Source organism: Rana temporaria, chromosome 3 (assembly GCF_905171775.1).
Source record: "Rana temporaria chromosome 3, aRanTem1.1, whole genome shotgun sequence".
Lineage (NCBI taxonomy): Eukaryota > Metazoa > Chordata > Amphibia > Anura > Ranidae > Rana > Rana temporaria.
In genome coordinates, this window is record NC_053491.1 from 358,951,260 (window position 1) to 358,972,468 (window position 21,209).

At 46.4% G+C, this 21,209-nt stretch overlaps 1 protein-coding gene across 4 annotated transcripts in view; it reads left to right on the forward strand.

Moving 5' to 3' along the window:
- The window catches only part of IQSEC3 (IQ motif and Sec7 domain ArfGEF 3), a 187,333-nt gene that overhangs the window by 141,732 nt on the left and 24,392 nt on the right, over nucleotides 1-21,209 (forward strand). For all 4 annotated transcript variants that reach the window (XM_040345248.1, XM_040345249.1, XM_040345250.1 and 1 more), the window contains exon 3: nucleotides 17,383-17,611. In XM_040345248.1, coding sequence (XP_040201182.1) covers nucleotides 17,383-17,611 — 229 coding nt within the window. The remainder of the gene's footprint in view (nucleotides 1-17,382; nucleotides 17,612-21,209) is intronic.

A 21,209-nucleotide genomic window follows, 5' to 3' on the forward strand; every position in this document is an offset into this window, starting at 1 on the left:
GTAGGAGCAGTTTGGCCCCTTCCTGTTTGAACATGGCTGCGCAGCAGTGCACAAAGCAAGGTCCATAAACACATGGATGAGCAAGTTTGGGAAGAAGGAACTTTACTGGCCTGCATGGATTCCTGACCTTAACCCAATAGAACACCTTTGAGATCAATTAGAGCGGAGATTGCGAGCCTTCTCGTCCACATCAGTGCCTGACCTCACAAATGCACTTCTGGAAGAATGGTCAAATATTCCCATAGACACACTCCAAAGCCTTGTGGACAGCCTTCCTAGAAGAATTGAAGCTGTTATAGCTGCAAAGGGTGGGGCCAACTGAATATTCTACCCTATGGACTAAGACTGGATGCCATTAAAGTTCATGTGCGTGTAAAGGCAGGCGTCCCAATACTTTTTTTAATATAGTGTATTTTGAATTGCTCTTCCTTGTCAGTTTCCTGTGCCAGCAAGTCCCGTATTGGATCGAGTTAAATTGTCCATTCGCCAAGCATGATTTAATTAAAAGCAGTAAATACAAGAAAATATTTAACTTTTTGACATTACAGGAATATGTACAGTAGCATATTTGGTTAAAACTTACCTCTGAGCTCTGTGACCCCATGCACCGCTACCCAATCAACCCCACTTGTGACCCCCCCTCCCCAAACTTACAGTACTTTTTCTCATATTTACTTTTTCAGAAGTTTTTACATCAGCCATACGATGTTATAAGGCCCCATTCCTCTTCAGGTTTTCTGTGGCTTGCCATTTTTAGTGTGTATTTATACTGGTTTACATTTATGGGGGCCACCAGTCCCATTCAGAGATGTAATACTTATTTCCACCTGGTGATCCTGCCAGTAACACACTTCCTCTACTAAGGTGACAATGCTGACAAGGAGACAATGGGGCTGATTTACCAAGCCTTTACTCCATGACTCATGGAGTAAAAGCAGGAGTAGCAGCCGTTTTGCCATTTACTAAAGAAATACGCTGCTAGTGCAGTGTATTTCCCTAGTTACTAATGTGCTCCGTGCGCCCAGGAGAGGGTGCATTGTGCACCAGTACAGACCTGGCGCACGGCACATTAAACTGTAAATTGCGGGGGTTTGGGCGGGAGTTTATTAGGGGGGGAGGTGGGGGGATGCAGGGGAAGTGAAGTGACATGTGTTTTGAAGTGTTTGGCGGGCCGAATTGAAAGGGAAAGTGTTTTTTGAAAACAGATCCCCGTACGCTTGCACAGTGCGCCTGAACCTCGGGAGGTTCATTTGCATACTGGGCATGCGCAGAGAGAAAAGTCAGGGATTCCCGTGCGCCTTGTCAGTACGCCGTGAAAATCTTGGTAAATACCAAGCGGCGTACCCGTGAATGCGCTGCGTGACGCGGCGCACGGGAATCTCCGAGCTGTTTTCAGCCCTGAAGGGGAACTCCGCGCCAAATTTCAAACTTGAAATCGGCGCGGGTCCCCCTCCAGGGCTACATTAGGCTCTTAGGCTTGGTCCGGAACGTGAGGGGTTAAACCCGCGCCGATTCGGCGCGGGGGTCCCCCCCAGATCCAAACCAAGCCCTCATCCCAAGCATGCAGTCTGGCCCGGACAGGAATGGGGGCGGGGACGAGCGAGCGCCCCCCCCCCTCCTGAGCCGTACCAGACCGCATGCCCTCAACATGGGGGAGTGTGTGCTGTGGGGGAGGGGGGCACTGCCCCCCCCACCCCACAGCACTCTTGCCCCCATGTCGATAGGGACAAGAGCCTCTTCCCGACAACCCTTGCCATTGGTTGTCGGGGTATGCGGGCGGGGCTAATCGGAATCTGCGAGCTCCCTTTAATAAGGGGGCCCCCAGATGCCGGACCCCCACCCTATGTGAATGAGTATGGGGTACATCGTACCTCTACCCATTCACATGGGGGAAATGTAAAGTAAAATAAAACACCACACACAATAAAATATTTTATTAATCAGCTCCGGAGCCCCCCCTTTCTTCTTTAGCTCTCTTAGAAGGGGGGGTTTCTTCTCTCCCGATCTTCTGCCGGGACCCTGGGCTTCGGTGATTTCTGCCGGGGGAGGGCGCCATCCCTCGGTCCTCTCCGGAGCCTTCCGCCGGATGCCCCCACCCCATTTAAGCTCTTTTTCATTAGGGAGGGGCATCCGGACTTCGGGGTCTTCTGCCGGGGGATGGCGCCTATCCCCCGGTCTTTCCGGTGCCTTCCGCCAGGGTTCCGGTCTTCCTGGTCTTCTGCCGGGGGTGCGCCAACTCCCAGGTCTTTTCTCTGCTCCCTCTTCTGCCTGGCTCCCCCGCGGAGCCAGGGCTTTCTTCCGTCTTCTTTCTTCTCTCTTCCTTCTTCTGCCTGTCTCCTCCGGGAGCACAGGGCTTGTCTGCGCTGTCCTCTCCCTTCTCTTCCATTGGATGTTGACACGACGAGGTTCCGCGCTGACATGCCGTGTCAGCGGCGGGCATGGACTTATATAGGGCAATGCCACCATGTGACCTCAACCCATGTGACATCACATTCCCTGGGCATGATGGGAATGTGATGTCACATGGGTTGAGGTCACATGGTGGCATTGCCCTATATAAGTCCATGCCCACTGCTCAGACGGCATTCCAGCGCCGGACCTCGTCGTGTCAACATCGAATGGAAGAGAAGGGAGAAGACAGCGGAGACAAGCCCTGTGCTCCGCGGAGGAGACAGGCAGAAGCGGAAGGCATCGCAGAAGCCCGGAGAGTGGCGCCCTCCGGCGGAAGACACCGTACAAGCCCGGGACCCTCCCCCAAAGGCAGGAGCCTCCCTGGTGAAGGGGGTCCCGGTGAATTACGTCGCTGAAGACGGGGGTGGGGTGCCAGTGCACCCCCCCCCGCAGAAACCGTCGTGGAAGCCCGGGACCCTCCCCCAAAGGCAGGAGCCTCCCTGGTGAAGGGGGTCCCGGTGAATTACGTCGCTGAAGACGGGGGTGGGGTGCCAGGGCGCCCCCCCCCGCAGAAGCCGTCGTGGAAGCCCGGGACCCTCCCCCAAAGGCAGGAGCCTCCCTGGTGAAGGGGGTCCCGGTGAATTACGTCGCTGAAGACGGGGGTGGGGTGCCAGTGCACCCCCCCCCGCAGAAACCGTCGTGGAAGCCCGGGACCCTCCCCCAAAGGCAGGAGCCTCCCTGGTGAAGGGGGTCCCGGTGAATTACGTCGCTGAAGACGGGGGTGGGGTGCCAGTGCACCCCCCCCCCGCAGAAACCGTCGTAGTAGCCCGGGACCCTCCCCCAAAGGCAGGAGCCTCACTGGTGAAGGGGGTTCCGGCAGAAGATGGCGAAGCCCGGGGCCTAATGGGGTGGTGGTGGGGGGCCCCGGCAGAAGACCCCCGGCTGACTAATAAATTAATTTATTCATGTGTGGTGTATTATTTTTTTCCATTTTTTTTCCCCAGGTGAATGAGTATGGGGGTACATTGTACCCCCATACTCATTCACATAGGGTGGGGGGCCGGAATCTGGGGACCCCTTTATTAAAGGGGTCTCTCAGATTCTGATAAGCCCTCCGCCCGCATACCCCGACAACCAACGGCCAGGGTTGTCGGGAAGAGGCTCTTGTCCCTATCGACATGGGGACAAGAGTGCTTTGGGTTGGGGGGGCAGTGCCCCCCTCCCCCACAGCACACACTCCCCCATGTTGAGGGCATGTGGTCTGGTATGGCTCAGGAGGGAGGGGGGCGCTCGCTCGTCCCCACCCCCATTCCTGTCTGACCAGACTGCGTGCCTGGGATAATGGCTTGGTTTGGATCTTGGGGGGGACCCCACGCTATTTTTTTTGCGCGGGTTTAACCCCTTATGTTCCAGACCAAGCCTAAGAGCCTGGTATGCACCTGGAGGGAACCCACCTTATTTTTTTTCCGGGGGTCTGGAGTTCCCCTTCATGAACAGCGATCTGTCATTTACACATGTCAGTCCCCCCCCCCCTACAGTTAGAACACACCCAGGGAACATATTTAACCCCTCCCTCGCACCTAGTGTTAACCCCTTCCCTGCCAGTGGCATTTTTTGAGTAAGCAATGCATTTTTTACAGCACTGATCGCTAGAAAAATGCCAATGGTTCCAAAAAACTGTTCGATGTGTCCGCCATAATGTCGCAGTACCGATAAAAATCGCTGATCGCCCCAATAACTAGTTAAAACAACAACAAAAAAAAATTTGTAGACGCTATAACTTTTGCAAAAACCAAACACTAAACGCTATTTGCGATTTTTTGGAACCAAAAAGATGTAGAATACGTATCGGCCTAAACTGAGGGTTTTTTTAGTTTTTTGAATATATATTTTTGGGGATATTTATTATAGCAAAAAGTAAAAATAATTTTTACATATGTGGGCGGGACTTACGCAAGTCCCGCCCACATATATAAACATCGTTCAAACCACACATGTGAGGTATTGACGCGTGCGTTAGAGCGAGAGCAATACTTTTACCACTAGACCTTCTTTGTAACTATAAACTGGTAACCTGGAAAAAAAAGAAAAAGGTCACCTATGGGGATATTCACGGAATTCATTTTGGCCCCATTGCAGGAGTGTTTCCAATAGTAAAGCGTGACATGTAAGGTATCTATTTACTCAGTGTAACATCATCTTTCACATTATCCCCAAAAATTGGGCTCACTTTTGTGTTTTGTTAATTTTTAACCACTTGAGCCCGGACCATATTTCTGGTCAATGACCGGGCAAGTTTTTGTGATTCGGCGCGGCGTCGCTTTAACTGACAATTGCGCAGTCGTGCGACGTGGCTCCCAAACAAAATTGGCAACCTTTTTTTTCACACAAATAGATTATTAAATGTGCGTGTTTACTTCTGTCTTTAACACCTCCCCTTCAGGCTGGAAAGCATCAGATCAGGGGAAACCAAAAAAAAAAAGCTCTCATTCCATTGCAGCTTGGTTCCTACATGTGTGATGAACTGAGCATGCTCAAACACTTAGAAAAAAAATATCCTTTCTTTTTAAAAGGTGAAAAACACTCATTGGATGCTCATAGAGCGTGGTTTGGGTTAATTGCAGGTGTGCCCAATTACAAGCTCACCCAAACTAGAGACTGCAATTTGGTCATGTGATTTCAATTGCTTCATTACTAGCACTGTTATAAAAAGCTTGGATCGATCAGTCCTCAGCTGCCCTCAGAAGGGGCAGGCTGGCAGAAATGCTGTTGCTAAACACAAATGTGGTTTGTTGCATGGGTTTTGTTTTATTTTGCCAATGGTTTTGGTTTATTTTTAAATGATGTTCACTTTGATGTATTTGTCTATGTGGCCTTATTTTCTGAAAAATGTGTAAAGCTATGGTTAATTAGAATTTTGAAATGTATTTTTGTTTGTTTGTCTTTTTTTGCTTTCCTTGTTTTGTTGACCAATAAAAAATACTTTAAAATTGTTAAGTTTGTCTTTTGTTACTTTTTCATGCTACATATGTTGACAGCTGCAGCTGAACTAGGTTAGGGCCTAACAAATTATGTGTGATTTTTGTCTAAGCTTCTTTCCTGGTGTGTAATCATGAAATGTTTGCCATGTTTATTCTCCCTGACTTTAAAGACAAAAACTGGTAAGTATTTTATTTATTCTGCAGTGGTCCTCAGCCCTCAAGTACCCCCGACAGGACATGTTTTGGGGATTTCTCTTATCAAGAATTGCTGTCCAGACTATTTTAAAGCACATGTGCAAGATGAAGGAAAACCTGCAAACATGGCCTGTGGGGGGGGGGGGTTTGCTATTTGGTGGACAGGCTTGACGTGCTGATTTACAGCACTGTGCTTAAATCTAGCGCAAGGCAATCCTATTCAAATTGTGGGTGTTTGAGGGAAGCCAAGTGAGTGTTAGAACCCCTGCTTTGTGTTTTTTTATTTTTGTGTTGAGCTTTGTGTCCCTTTTCTTAAAATTGGCTTCACTTCCTGTCACACAGCTGAACAGGAAGTGAGGTTAAAACCCTACCAGTGTCATTTCTTGGGGACACCGGTCAATCTAACTAGTGTCCCCATTAAGCAAATTGCACTCCAGCACTGCTGTGTACACCCCAAATCATGGGTCTTCAAACTACGGCCCTCCAGTTGTTCAGGAACTACAATTCCCATCATGCCTAGTCATGTCTGTGAATGTCAGTGCATTACAAGGCCTCATGGGATGTGTAGTTCTACAACAGCTGGAGGGCCGTAGTTTGAGGATCCCTGCCCCAAATGATTATTTAGTTTGGGGTTTAGTAAAGGCAAAGCCACTCTGCAGTACAAGCATAGTTGCTGAAAATCAGAGAGGAAGCACTGATGGTTTTAACATCCAATCCTGTAGAAGCAAAGTTGTTTTGTTTTCTTCCTTGCTTTGCACTTGTAGGAGTGGATTTGCCTTTAGTAAATGGACCCCAAAGTCCAAGATCCCTAATAATTTGGGGTGTACACAGCAAAATGCTAGAGTGCAATTTACATAATGGGAAACTATTTAGATTGATCTCTGTGTCCCCAATAAAATATATTAGTAAGGTTTTACCCTCACTTCCTGTTTGGCTATGTGACAGGAAGTGAATGAATTAGAAAGGGTGAAGACACCTCACAAATGTTGTCACTATCAGGGGTGCAGACATCCCCAAAAAAATGAGCAGATAATACTTATTTGCAAATTAATAATTTTTTAGTTAACATTGGGTGGGGTGCTCTAACACACACATTCCTACATATTAGCAACGCTCTATCCTGGCCTATTGGCATGGTTATATTTTCTTAGGGCTCTCAATAAAACTCTATGAAATTTGTGCTTAAACTAGAACCAGGGGCGGACTGACAACTCATGGGGCCCCTGGGCAATAGAAGATTATGGGGCCCCTGGGCTTACAGATGACCACCACGCCAGGAGGTAGTGCAGAGGCGGGCAGCTAAAATCTTGGGATATTCACATTAAAAGCATGTCATTTTCGGACATATCAGGGACAGATCTAAAAAAAACACAGATTTTTACATACTGTCCCTGGTTTTACTGAGCCTGGCAACCCGGATGGGGCCCCCTAGTGGCATGGGGCCCTCGGGCAGTGCCCGAGTGACTCAATGGTCAGTCCGCCCCTGACAAGAACTATAATCAACAAGTTTTATTTTCTTTCATTTTGGATAGAGTGAGGGAGGGTTATAGGCCCTGTCAGTTTATTTTGTATTATCTGTGTCCAATTGGGGAGATTTGCCTTCACTTCCTGCCCCATAGCCAAACAGGAAGTGAGAGAAAAACTATGCAAATTAACCACTTCCCGCCCAGCCTATGGCCGATTTACGTCCGGGAAGTGGTTACACAATCCTGACAGGACGTCCTGCAGGATTTCATGCCGCACGCGCCTGTGGGGGCACGCAGCGCGGCGATCGGTGATGCGGGGTGTCAGTCTGACACCCTGCATCTCCGATCTCGGTAAAGAGTCTCTCACGGAGACGGAGACTCTTTACCACGTGATCAGCCGTGTCCAATCACGGCTGATCACGATGTAAACAGGAAGAGCCATCGATGGCTCTTCCTCACTCGCGTCTTACAGACGCGAGTATAGGAGAGCCGATCGGCGGCTCTCCTGACAGGGGGCGTTCGCGCTGATTGTTTATCAGCGCAGCCCCCCCTCGGATCACCACACTGGACTACCAGGGATGCCCACCCTGGACCACCAGGGTGTGCAAAAACAAAAAAAATATAGAACAAAAAAACAAAAAGCATTAAAAAATAAGAAAAAAGATGCCAATCAGTGCCCACAAATGGGCACTGACTGGGAAAATCAGTGCCACCCCACAGTGCCCATCCATGCACAGTGCCCACCTGTGCCACCCATAAGTATCCATCAGTGCCACCCATAAGTGCCGCCCATAAGTATCCATCAGTGCCACCCATAAGTGCCGCCCATCTGTGCCGCCCATGAGTGCCCATCAGTGCCGCCTATGAGTGCCCATCAGTGCCGCATAGCAGCGCCGCCAATCAATGCCACCTCATCTGTGCCGTCAGTACTACCTCATCGATGTCCATCAGTGCCATCTCATCGGGGCCCATCAGTGCCGCCATATCAGTGCCCGTAATTGAAAGAGAAAAACTTATTTACAAAAAAATTAACCTAAAAAAAGAAAAAGGTTTTTTTGTTTCAAAATTTGCAGTCTTTTTTTAGTTGTTGCGCAAAAAAAAAAACGCAGAGGTGATCAAATAACAACAAAAGAAAGCTCTATTTGTGGGGAAAAAAGGACGCCAATTTTGTTTGGGTACAGTGTTGTATGACCGCGCAATTGCCATTCAAAGTGCGACAGTGTTGAAAGCTGAAAATTGGCTTGGGCGGGAAGGTGCGTAAGTGCCTGGTATGGAAGTGGTTAAGGGAATCCAGTGCCCCCCCAGAACTAGTGTGTGGGTCCCCTGAAAATTACTGGGCGGGGTTATACAAAAACAGGGTGTGACCTTGACAGGAAGGGGTGGGTCATTTTTCTATTAGGAGGTGCAGATATGTAGTCAGGCCTTGGGCAGAACCAAACCTTAATATACTACTGCATATTAGGGCTTATTTAGACTGGAACCGATTTACAGCGTGTTTTTATATTGTGGGAGGAAACCCACGCAGGCACAGGGAGAACATGCAAACTCCATGCAGATGCTGTCACGGGCGGGATTCGAACCAACGACTCTTTTGCTGCTAGGTCAAAGTGCTATACACTACACCACTGTGGTGAACAAACATGATTGCAGCTGAAAGCATGAGATCTTTTTTTTTTTTTTGCAATACCATGCTTTCCAGCCTTATTGACCCCGCCTCTCTCCATAAAGAGGACCTGTCACACACTAGTCCTATTACAAGGGATGTTTACATTCCTTGTAATAGGAAGAAAACTGATCATTTTTTTTTTATTTTTTTATTTCAGTGTAAAACATTATAAAACTAAATAAAAATAAATAAGAAAACCCCAAAAAAAATTTTTAAAGCGCCCCGTCGCGACGAGCTCGCGCACAGAAGCAAACGCATACGCGAGTAGCGCCCGCATATGAAAACAGTATTCAAACCACACAAGTGAGGTATCGCCGCGATCGTTAGAGTGAGAGCAATAATTCTAGCCCTAGACCTACTCTGCAACTCAAAAAATGCAACCTGTAGAATTTTTTAAACGTCGCCTATCGAGTTTTTTAAAGGGTAAAAGTTTGACGCCATGCCACGAGCGGGCGCAATTTTTAAGCGTGACATGTTGGGTATCATTTTACTCGGCGTAACATTATCTTTCACAATATAGAAAAAAATTGGGCAAAATGTATTGTTGTCTTATTTTTTAATTCAAAAAAGTGATTTTTATCCAAAAAAAGTGCGCTTGTAAGACCGCTGCGCAAATACGGTGTGACAAAAAGTATTGCAATGACTGCCATTTTATTCCCTAGGATGTCTGCTAAAAAAAAATATATAATGTTTGGGGGTTCTGATTAATTTTCTAGCCAAAAAATTGTGATTTTCACATGAAGGAGAGAAGTGCCAGAATTAACCCGGTGGGCAAGTGGTTAAAGTACTCATGGCTATAAAGAATAGAGTCATTGCTCATTAAAAAAAAAAAAAAAAAAAGGGGGTCCCTCCAAATTTAATTACCAGGCCCTTCAGGTCTGGAATGGATATTAAGGGGAACCCCGCCGTAAAAACCCCAAAAAAAAAAGACGTGCGGTTCCCGGCAAATATCCATTCCAGACCCTTCAGGTCTGGTGTGGATTTTAAGGGGAACTCCACCCCAAATTGAAAAAAAAAATGGCGTGGAGTCCCCCTAAAAATCCACACCAGACCCTTATCCGAGCACGTTGACCTGGCCGGCCGCAGAAAAGAGGGGGGGACAGAGTGCGGCCCCCCCCCCTCTCCTGAACCGCACCAGGCCACATGCCCTCAACATGGGGAGGATGTCCCCATGTTGATGGGGACAAGGGTCTCATCCCCACAACCCTTGCCCGGTGGTTGTGGGGGTATGCGGGCGGGAGGTTTATCAGAATCTGGAAGACCCCTTTAACAAAGGGGACCCCCAGATCCTGACCCCCCCCCTGTGTGAAATGGTAATGGGGTACATTGTACCTCTACCATTTCACCCCAAAAAAAATGTCAAAGTGATAAAAATGACAGTAGCCGGTTTTTGACAAATCTTTTAATAAAATCTTCTTTTCTTCTTTCCTTCGGGGGTTCTTCCGCTGCTTCTTTCTTCTCGTCCACATCTTGCCCGACGTCTTCTTCTATCTTCTCCGTCCGTCCTTCCGCCTTCTGGTCCCGCATCTTGCCCGTTGTCTTCTCCGTCCGCCTCCTCGTCCGCATCTTGGGTCTTCTGCGGTCTTCTTCTCGGTCCGCCGCCTTCTCGTCCCCTGCGTTTGAATTGTAATTGGCCGCCGTTTTCCCGCTCCTGGGACCCGCCCCCCTCTGACGCCACAAGTAAACTCCTTAGAAGGTCATGTGCGTCAGAGGGGGGCGGGGTCGCAGAGCGTCACACAGCGGGGGAATTCAATTTCAATCGCGCCGCCCGGAGAAGAAGTTCCCGCCGTGTCACACTCATGTGACCCCGCCCCCCTCTGACGCACATGACCTTCTAAGGAGTTTACTTGTGGCGTCAGAGGGGGGCGGGGTCACATGAGTGTGACACGGCGTGAACTTCTTCTCCGGGCGGCGCGATTGAAATTGAATTCCCCCGCTGTGTGACGCTCTGCGACCCCGCCCCCCTCTGACGCACATGACCTTCTAAGGAGTTTACTTGTGGCGTCAGAGGGGGGCGGGTCCCAGGAGCGGGAAAACGGCGGCCAATTACAATTCAAACGCAGGGGACGAGAAGGCGGCGGACCGAGAAGAAGACCGCAGAAGACCCAAGATGCGGACGAGGAGGCGGACGGAGAAGACAACGGGCAAGATGCGGGACCAGAAGGCGGAAGGACGGACGGAGAAGATAGAAGAAGACGTCGGGCAAGATGTGGACGAGAAGAAAGAAGCAGCGGAAGAACCCCGAAGGAAAGAAGAAAAGAAGATTTTATTAAAAGATTTGTCAAAAACCGGCTACTGTCATTTTTATCACTTTGACATTTTTTTTGGGGTGAAATGGTAGAGGTACAATGTACCCCATTACCATTTCACACAGGGGGGGGGGTCAGGATCTGGGGGTCCCCTTTGTTAAAGGGGTCTTCCAGATTCTGATAAACCTCCCGCCCGCATACCCCCACAACCACCGGGCAAGGGTTGTGGGGATGAGACCCTTGTCCCCATCAACATGGGGACATCCTCCCCATGTTGAGGGCATGTGGCCTGGTGCGGTTCAGGAGAGGGGGGGGGGCCGCACTCTGTCCCCCCCTCTTTTCTGCGGCCGGCCAGGTCAACGTGCTCGGATAAGGGTCTGGTGTGGATTTTTAGGGGGACTCCACGCCATTTTTTTTTTCAATTTGGGGTGGAGTTCCCCTTAAAATCCACACCAGACCTGAAGGGTCTGGAATGGATATTTGCCGGGAACCGCACGTCTTTTTTTTTTTTTGGTTTTTACGGCGGGGTTCCCCTTAATATCCATTCCAGACCTGAAGGGCCTGGTAATTTAATTTGGGGGAACCCCTACACATTTTTTTGTTTGTTTTATGAATGAATCCCTTTAGAATTGTCAGAGCCGACAATTCATTATAGCCGCGTGTGAAATTTTAAATGACTTTTTTCCTTCAGAATGTCACTTTGTGCAGGGGGAGTTCTAAGTGCGGGAAAAATGCGCTATTTCACATGCTGACATTACACCCCCCCTAGGTACGAAATTTAAAGGAATATTTCACTTTTATTGTTTCACTTTAAGAATTATTAATTTCACTGCTCCCGAAAAAACGGCCGTTTTAAAAAATAAAAAAAGCATTGATACATGTTCCCTGGGGCAGGACTGAGGTCCCCAAACACTTTTTAGGACTAAACTTGCAGATTAGCCTTTAAAATGAACACTTTTGATTTCTCCCATAGACTTCTATAGGGAGTTCGGCGCGGCTTTACATATTAGTTTCAATGCGCCGGCTGCTACGCTGGTTCATGCGCCTGATTAAGCCTCCACCCGGAGTACTAATTAATGCATGAACCAGCGCAGCGCACATAGCTTAGTAAATCAGGCCCTATGTTGTTAGACTGCGTAGGAGGCCTGCAGGAGCTGCTTGGTATGATGGGTTCTCTGTTCTGCCACAACTCTGTAAACAACTCTGCCCTCTCTGACATACCTGGTTGTATATAATTTGAAGGCTGCACACTCCTGTATGATTAAATGTTATGCCCCTTACACATTCCGGCAGTCAAAAACACGGTGACGTACAACACTACAACAAGCCAAGAAAAATGAAGTTCAATGCTACAGAGCATGCGTCGACTTGATTCTGAGCATGCGTTTTTTTTTGCACGTTAAAATTGCATATAGACAAACGGTTTTCCTACTAGGATTTTTTCCTGACGAGAAAAAAGAGATCATGCTCTCTTTTGTTTCCCAGAAGTTTTCCTGTGGGAAAAAGTCCAATGGAGCATACACATGGTCGGGATTCCTGACGAAAAGCTCACATCTGAGTTTTTCCGACCGGAAAACCAGTCGTGTGTACGGGGCATTAGTATACTACCACACTGTATTCTCATCCAGGAAATAGGACACAGGCAACTTGATGGTATATAAAGTAAGTATATTATAACAGTAGAATAAACACAATACACAAAGCAATAAACAGGTCAGAGAATATGTTAAGATGCGCTAGACTAACTTAAAGTAGAACTATATACAACATTTTTTTTCTATTTTTGGATTGAGTAAGGGAGGCTTATAACCCCAATCATATTTTTTTTTTCACCATGTGTCTCATTGCAGAGATTTCCCTTAAATTCCTGTCTCATAGCCAAACAGGAAGTGAGAGGAAATCCCTGCAAATGAAGGAAATTCTCTGGTGACCCCCAGGTCTCCACTACTAGTGTCCCCATTGGAAGATTTCTATTATTTTTCTGGTGACAAACATATTTGGGATTTTTTTTTACTTTTACTTTCAATGATAATGGTAAACAGGACAAATAGAGAGGGGGGATCTCCTTAAAGTGGAAGTAAACCCTTCTATTTTATAGTTTCAAAAAACAGTTAACATTCCCGGCATGCCGGAAATGCTAGCTGTCACATTGGTTGTGCTCTCAACTAAACTGTCAAACCAGCCAATGACCGGTGTCATAATGGATCAGATGTGCAGCATTATGGCAGTTGCAGATTAAACAGAGGCCAAGATGGCAGCTTCCTTGGCTGAAAACAATAGTAGGGTTTACTTCCACTTTAACAGAGAGGAATAAAAACTGACAAGCATTCTACTCTCTCTTTATCCCTCCCCCCCAAAAAAGGTTATATGACACCAAGAAAAGTTTCACTCTAACTCTCAGCAATAACTAGTCAAAAAGTGTTCCTGAGTGCACAGATTTAAGCCAGCTAACGTTGGGGCCCATCCATACAGTGGTGCACATGTTACTGTCTCTTCAAACTGTATGCGGTTGATGACTGTTGGGCTGCTAAGTAAGGACAGCCTCTAGTGCCATTAACTGCGGATAGTAATAGGAAAAGCACATTTGGTTCTGCTCCTGGTATCCAGCGGATCCAGTCTAGAAAGCTTGGCAGTCTGTTGTCCCTGATGGCTTGATGCTCACGATCAAGTCTCCACAAGGTTCTGTTCTCACTAGTGTAGGCACTCACATGGCAACAGGTCTCTCCAGCTCTGGTCCCAGCACAATGAAATACCTTTCTATGTCTAAGTCCTTAGACTATGGACATTGCATACTGTTCCTGTTCCAGCTCACCAGCCCTCCATGGCTGTCCCTCTAGTGCAGAACTGGCAAGTTCAACAGCAGGCCTGCACTGCTCTGGTCCCTGCTCTGGTGACTCTCTGTGGCTCAGTCTCTTAGCACTCCCAGAGGTCCCCAGGGCCCCCCCCTTTTTTATATAAATTATTTCTTTAAAAAAATGTTCTTTTTTGTTTTCATTTTATTAAAGGGCCCAGAGGTCCCCAGTGCCCCGGATGGCAACCCCCCTATTTTTTTTTTTTATAAAAAACATTTTTAAATGTCTTTTTATTAAAGGGCCCAGAGGCCCCCGGGCTCTGGATGGCAATCCCCCTTTTTAATTTTTTTTTATAAAATATTTTTTAAATTTCTTTTTATTAAAGGGCCCATATATTTTTTTCTTTCTTTTATTTTTTTAAAGGGCTCTCCCCCGCTTCTCAATTAGCGGCGGCAGCCCCCACTTCTCAATTTGAGGCAGCAGCACCCCCTCGCTCCAGGGGGCCCATGCCTGAAGCTGTGTAAGGGGCCCCATAATTCGGGATGGCAGCCCTGGTTCCAGGTGAACAGAAGACTGCAAGGGAGGATCAGGGCATAGTGTGTTATGTACCAGTAAGTGCACGTGGTAATTTAGACAGACAGGCAGTTAATCATTGCATTATAGTGTCCCTTGAGGCAATGGTGGTCTGCCCATTTTCCAACAAGTTGAAGTCTACCCTGTGTCTCCTTGCGTGATTATCGCTTTAATTATTTTCAATAATGTGTCTCTGACCTCTGTCTATGATTTCCATTCAAGGCTGGGGGCTGCATTTTGTCAGCCAGCTCGAAAATTAAAATTAGACTACAAGCCATCTTTATTCCGAAGCCTGGAGAGGCTGGGCTGTGTACACATGTATTATGAAATTCCAGATGGCAGCTATATTAATAGATATAAAATATTCAGGCTCATCGCCTTGTACGGAGGGTATGGCACAAATTTAATCAGCTTATCCAAGTCCTTGGCTTTTCTAAAAATATTCTGTCACCTTAACTCTTTTGTGTCCAAAGGGTTATATGCAGCAATCGTCAGGAAATTCTAGTGCCCAACCCAACTGTCACTGCTGATGTATAAGTTTAGATCCTTCCTAATACATGAAGTCTTGATGGTTGTTGAGAAGTTATAACCAGGGGTCAAGTCCTGGGGAAAAAAGTGTGGGAACTCCCACTCCAGATCCTCTCCCCCACCAAAAAAAAAAGATACGCTCATATGCATAATTACTAAACCGCATGTTTTTTTTCCGATCCACTGTACCACTGTAAGCAAGTTCTTTCTAAATCCCGCGATAACTCGCGACAGACCTCCGCAATGTCTCCTGGGAACAATGACAATAGCTCCCAGGAGACATTGCGGCATCGAGTAAGTGACGGAATACCCGCACACTACCTGATGAATCCATATACAGGAAGCGGCCAGTAACATAAAGGATTACTAAGGATCGCCTGCCCCTGACAGTGACTCGAGCTGGGCATCGCCACTTAGTGAAGGATTGGCTCGGGCGGCTCGGCTGCTCTCGGCTGCTCTAGTCCTGCAAAGGGAACTGAGTTCCTGCTGTGAAAAAAGTGCAGGAACTCCGTTCCCACGTGTTCTCGCAGGACTTGAGCCCTGGTTATAACATTCTCATTAACAAAAAAAAAAGAAATGCGCATCACGTACCAAGCCCAGACCTGTAAAACTTAAAATGGATCTTAATCCAATCATTAAAATCTCATATAAGCTTTAAGGCCCGGTTCGTGTGCAACGTGTGCTCCTATAACAGGTACATCCTAAAATATAGAATGACAACTGTCTCTTACAAACGTTCCTAAACTGCCACCCTGTCACATGCATCTATTGTGGAGACTACACATTGCACAATGTGCAGCCTCCTCTGTAAAGTGCTGTAGGCTGCAATGCCCACCCACCACATACAACGCAAGGTTAATAGCCCTGCATTGCACATAAAGAGAGGCCCGGAGCAAAGAGCAGCAGATAAGGGGTTAATGTATTTATACCATAGTCATGATGTTGAGTCTCCACCCACAGAATGGACCATCGAGGAGAGAAGGACAGCACTGGGGTGCGGAATCAGGTAAGTAATAATGCCTGTTTAGATCCCGAAAATTAAATAAGCATATAACCCTTGTAGTGCATGGGATTCCACTGCAATGGTTGTTTAGTTCACATTCCCTGAGTTCAGCTTTAATGTTACAAAAGGTTAAATGGTAATGTGTAATAATTATCTGCATACAAGCATACAACATTAATTAATGCAGCCTTTTGGCTGCCTGCAACCTACACACAAAGATTTGGCTTTGCATATACTTTAAGTTGAGCTGAAGATCATTGATAAACTGAAATCTAAACTCCAGGCACAAAACATTCATTGACCGTAGGTTGACATATGTGCATTTCTGCGGGCCGCATTTGCGCGGACACGGCAGCCGATTCATTTTAAAGGGCTGCTGTGCCTGCCTTTTCCACAAAAAATACACTGGCTATTCAGAATGAGTGTCAGCCCAGCGTATTTTCACAGAGCAATGCGTTTTCCATGTGGGTGGTTGGGGGCGAGGGAATTGCTGCGATTCCCGCACCTGCAGCCACACACAGAGTTGTGAACCAAGCCTTATGCCGCGTACACACGATCGGACATTCCGACAACAAAACCGTGGATTTTTTTCCGACGGAATGTTGGCTCACACTTGCGTTGCATACACACAGTCACACAGATGTTGTCGGAAATTCCAAACGTCAAGAACGCGGTGACGTACAACACTATGGCGAGCCGAGAAAAATTAAGTTCACTGATTCCGAGCATGCGTCGAATTGATTCCGAGCATGGGTAGGATTTTTGTGCATCGCAATTGGCTAAAGATGATCGGAATTTCCAACAAGAACTTTTGTTGTCGTGAAAATTGAGAACCAGCTCTCAAACATTTGTTGTCGGAAATTCCGACAGCAAATGTTCGGCTTTTCTGACAACCAGCTCACAACGAACTTTTGTTGTCAGATATTCCGACCGTGTGTACGCAGCATTACAGTGGAACTAAAGGGAGCTATACTTACCTTTCCTTCAATGGTTCCCATCCCTCCCCAGCACCTTCTCCTGGGTGTCAGTCTTCAGCCGCCGTCATTGGCCAGCGCAGGATGAATCACTCCTGTGCACAGGTGCAAAGGTAAGCTGTGGGTGAAGGGTGCAGGGGGGTGCAGAGGTGAGATGTGGATTAGGGGTGCCAAGGTGAGCAAGGGATAAGGAGTGCAGAGATGAGCAGTGGATGATTAGTGCAAGGGAGAGCTGTGGAAGAGTAGTGCAAAAGGTGAGGCACTTTATTTCAGGTTGCACAATGGATCAATTGGGAGTGAAGGAAAGTCCAACTTCTACTAAAGTTGGGCTTAGCAAAAAAAAAAAATGAAAACCACATATTGTATGGTGAATAATCCAATCACCATGGAATGAGTGAAGGGAAATGTTGATTAGTGTGTATGCTAGCTGCAAATATACAATCAATCATGAAAATGAAAATCGCATTAAAAGTTATTTTTTATTGTTTGGTTAGCAGTGACCCCTCTCTCGCCCCTCTCTGATAATACATTACAGCTAAAAAAATCTTTTCATTTGTGTGGCAGTGATGAGTCCTGTGGTAAGACGTTGCTCTGCACCGCCTGGGACATTCGGGAAGACAGCCAGACAAGTGGGACCACATTGAATCAGCCTGGAGATGAGGAGGTGGTGACCAAGGCCAGTCTGCACCATACAGGCTCTCCGGTGATAATGCCAAAAGGGAAAAATACAGCCACTTGTTCGCACGGGAACAACAACGACTATGAGCTGTCCTTGGATCTCAAGAACAAACAGGTGAGAGGCTCTGGTCGATAGCCAAGAGTTGCATGTCTGAGGCTCCATTCACATTTGCACGCATGAGGCATAAATTACTAACCAAAAAAGCTGATTTTACTATTTATTTATTTATTTTTTACTGAAGAATTCACAGCGCTTATTTACGTGCTTGTGTGCACATTACACATTACAATCAATAGGGCTGTATTTTAGCTCAGTACTGAGGACTGAGCTTTTTTAACCACTTTCCATCCCGGCTATTGTAGAATGACGGCCACAAGGTGGCTCTACAATGCAGGAAGCAGGGCCGCCATCAGGAATTTTGGGGCCCTTTTCGCAGCTTCAGGCATGGGCCCCCTGGAGCAGAGAACCGGGGGGGTGCTGCCGTCTGAAATTGAGAAGCGGGGGGGGCTGCCGAAAATTGAGAAGCGGGGGGGGCCTTTACAAAAAAAGAAAGTAAAGAAATATATATATATATATATATATATAAAAAAGGGGGTAGCCATCCGGAGCCCTGGGGACCTCTGGGCCCCCTTTAATAAAAAGAAAAAAGAAACCTCTGGGCCCTTTAAAAAAAATATATATATATATATAAAAAAATAAACATTTATAAAAAATACATAAAAAAGGGAGGTTGCCATCCGGGGGCCCTGGATGGCAATATATATATATATATACATATAAACAAAAATAAAAAAATAAACATTTATAAAAAAAAAAGGGGGGGGGTTGCCACATGGGGTCATGGGAACCTCTGAGCCCTTTAATAAAAAAAATATATATAAAAAAAATATATATATATATATATATATATATATATATATATATATATATATATATATATATATATACATTGTAAGGGGTTAGCTCGGTAGCGGGGTGTGGGACCTCCTGAGTGGGTTTACTACACACTGAATTATACAGAGAGGCAGCCGTGGGTGGTTTAAAAACAAGGGTTATGGTTTATTCTTCCATATTGCTGGAAACAAGTGCAAGCATCAAAGCAGCATAAACAAAATAAAACATCAAATAAACCCTGGCCACTTGGGCCGTCTACCTTCACAACACAGGAACCTACCTATGGAGTCTGGCACAGCCTATTGCTGGGCAGACACTGCTGTTCTTCCAGCAGAAAACAATAGTCTTTGATTTTTTTATCACACAGCAAAGATATCAACAACCAATTCACCTTCAGAAGTCTTCCTCAGCTCACTGCTCTCCTTAACTCAACAAGCCTCAGGATGCAGCATTCGGTAGTAATCCTCTGGACAACTTATAGAGGCCTTCATTTTCTCATTCTGAACAGCTGAAGCTATTCAACGTCCTTAAACCTTTCTGGCTTCCTCTGCAGCCGACACCTGATAGTAATTGGTGAATTTTATAAACAAGGCAGAAATGTATCTCCCGTCTGTGACAACACCCCCAGATTTACCTGGCTTCCTGTCACAATCTATATAAAAAATGTAAATTGTTTTATAAAAAAAAAAAAAGAGGGGTTGCCATCCGGGGGCCCCGGGGACCTCTGGGCCCTTTAATAATAATTATATATATATATATATATATAAACATTTTTTTTATAAAAAATAAATAAAAAAAGGCGGGGTTGCCATCTGGGCCCCTGGGGACCTCCGGGCCCCTTACATGTGTACTGCCTGTACCCCACTGATGGCGGCCCTGGCCGGGAGGATGTCATATGACGTCCTCAGGCCTCCGGGCCGCTGGGGGGCGTGCCCGCCGCATCATTTAGGTGCCGATGCGTGTGTCTGGCAGCCGCGATGTCCGCCAGGTACCCATGATCGGCAGTTACAGAGCCAGGGACGTGGATGTCTGTGTGAAAACACAGAGATCCATGTCCTGTCAGGGAGAGGAGACTGATGGTGTGTCCATTGTACATAGGGACACCGATCGGTCCCCTCCCCCCACAGTAAGAATCACTCCCAGGGAACACATTTAACCTCTTGATCACCCCCTAGTGTTAACCCCTTCCCTGCCAGTCTCATTTATACAGTAATCAGTGCAGTAAATGGTCCCAAAAATTTGTCAAAAGTGTCCGATGTGTTCGCCATAATAGCGCAGTCTTGACAAAGAATCGCAGATAACCGCAATTACTAGTAAAAAAAAATAATAATAAAAAAAATGGCATAATTATATCCTCTATTTTGTAGGCGCTATAACTTTTGCACAAACCAATTAATATATGCTTATTGCGTTTTTTTTTACCAAAAATATGTAGAATTCATATCAGCCTAAACTGAGAAAAAAATTAGGATATTTATTATAACAAAAAGTAAAAAATAGTGTTTTTTTCAAAATTGTCTTTTTTTGTTTATAGCCCAAAAATTAAAAAACCGCAGAGGTGATCAAATACCACCAAAATAAAGCTATATTTGTGGGAAAAAAAGGACATCAATTTTGTTTGGGAGCCACATCGCACGACCGCGCAATTGTCATTCAAAGTGTGACAGTGCTGAAAGCTGAAATTTCGCCTGGGCAGGAAGGGGGTATATGTGCCCAGTAAGCAAGTGGTTAAGCTGCAGTGTGCAAGAGGCCTAACAATAGGGAACTGGGAGACCTGGTTCCCAATCACCTGATTGCTGTGATAGCCTGTGATAGGCTATCACAGTGATCAGTCACTGTATAGCCGGCCCTTGTGTTTTATTCTCGTCTTGAATGGAGAAAAATATACATTGTATCTTTCTCTCCTTGTAAGAGGAGAAAAATGTAAACAAAGTGTGTGTAAAAAATAGCTAGATAAGGATTTGATCAAGGTTAGAGTCAATGTTAGGGTCAGGGCTTTTTTTCGGGGGGAACTTGGTGGAACTCAGTTCCACCACCTCTGGCTCAGACCCTTTGGTGCCTGTGTTCTAACAATATGGGTCCCTTATCAGATAGTGCCCGGCCTGCACTGCACATGTGCAATCGGAGATCACGGAAATCTCAGAGAATGAACATCTGTTCCATCAGCTGTAGTTGGAGCATGCGCAGTTAACACGCTGCTCGCTCTATCAGATGGGGGACCCATCAAGATAGAACAGCGCTGCCCGTGCTCAAATACAGCAAGGAGCGGGTGTATTATGCTTATGCACGCCGCTCGCTGACGCTCACTCAATACAACAAGGGGCGGATGGTTTTATTAAAGGGGCGGATATGATTATAAGAAATTTATGATGGCCAGCCTCAAAGGGGTGGGTGCTTTTCTGAAATGCTCGGCCAGCGCTGTTCTATCAGTGAGCGGCGTGGATAAGCATAATACACTTGCCCCTTAGAAAAAAACATCCACCCCTTGCTGTATTTGAGTGCGGGCAGCGATGTTCTATCTTCATGGGTCCCCATCTGATATGCATCGGGAGTGAGCGGCGTGTTAACTGCGCATGCACCAAATATAGCTGATGGAAGAAATGTTCATTCACTGAGATTTCCGTGATCTCGGATTGCACATGCGCAGTCCAAGCCAGGCACTATCTGATAGGGGACACATAATGATAGGTTTCTGTTTACAAGTGACAGCTCTGCACTCTGTATGTAATGCACTCCTGGTATTTAATGCCCCTTTAAGACCCTCCTACTGTTTTCATGAAATTTGACTGAACACAAACTATTTGATGTGATTTGGAGG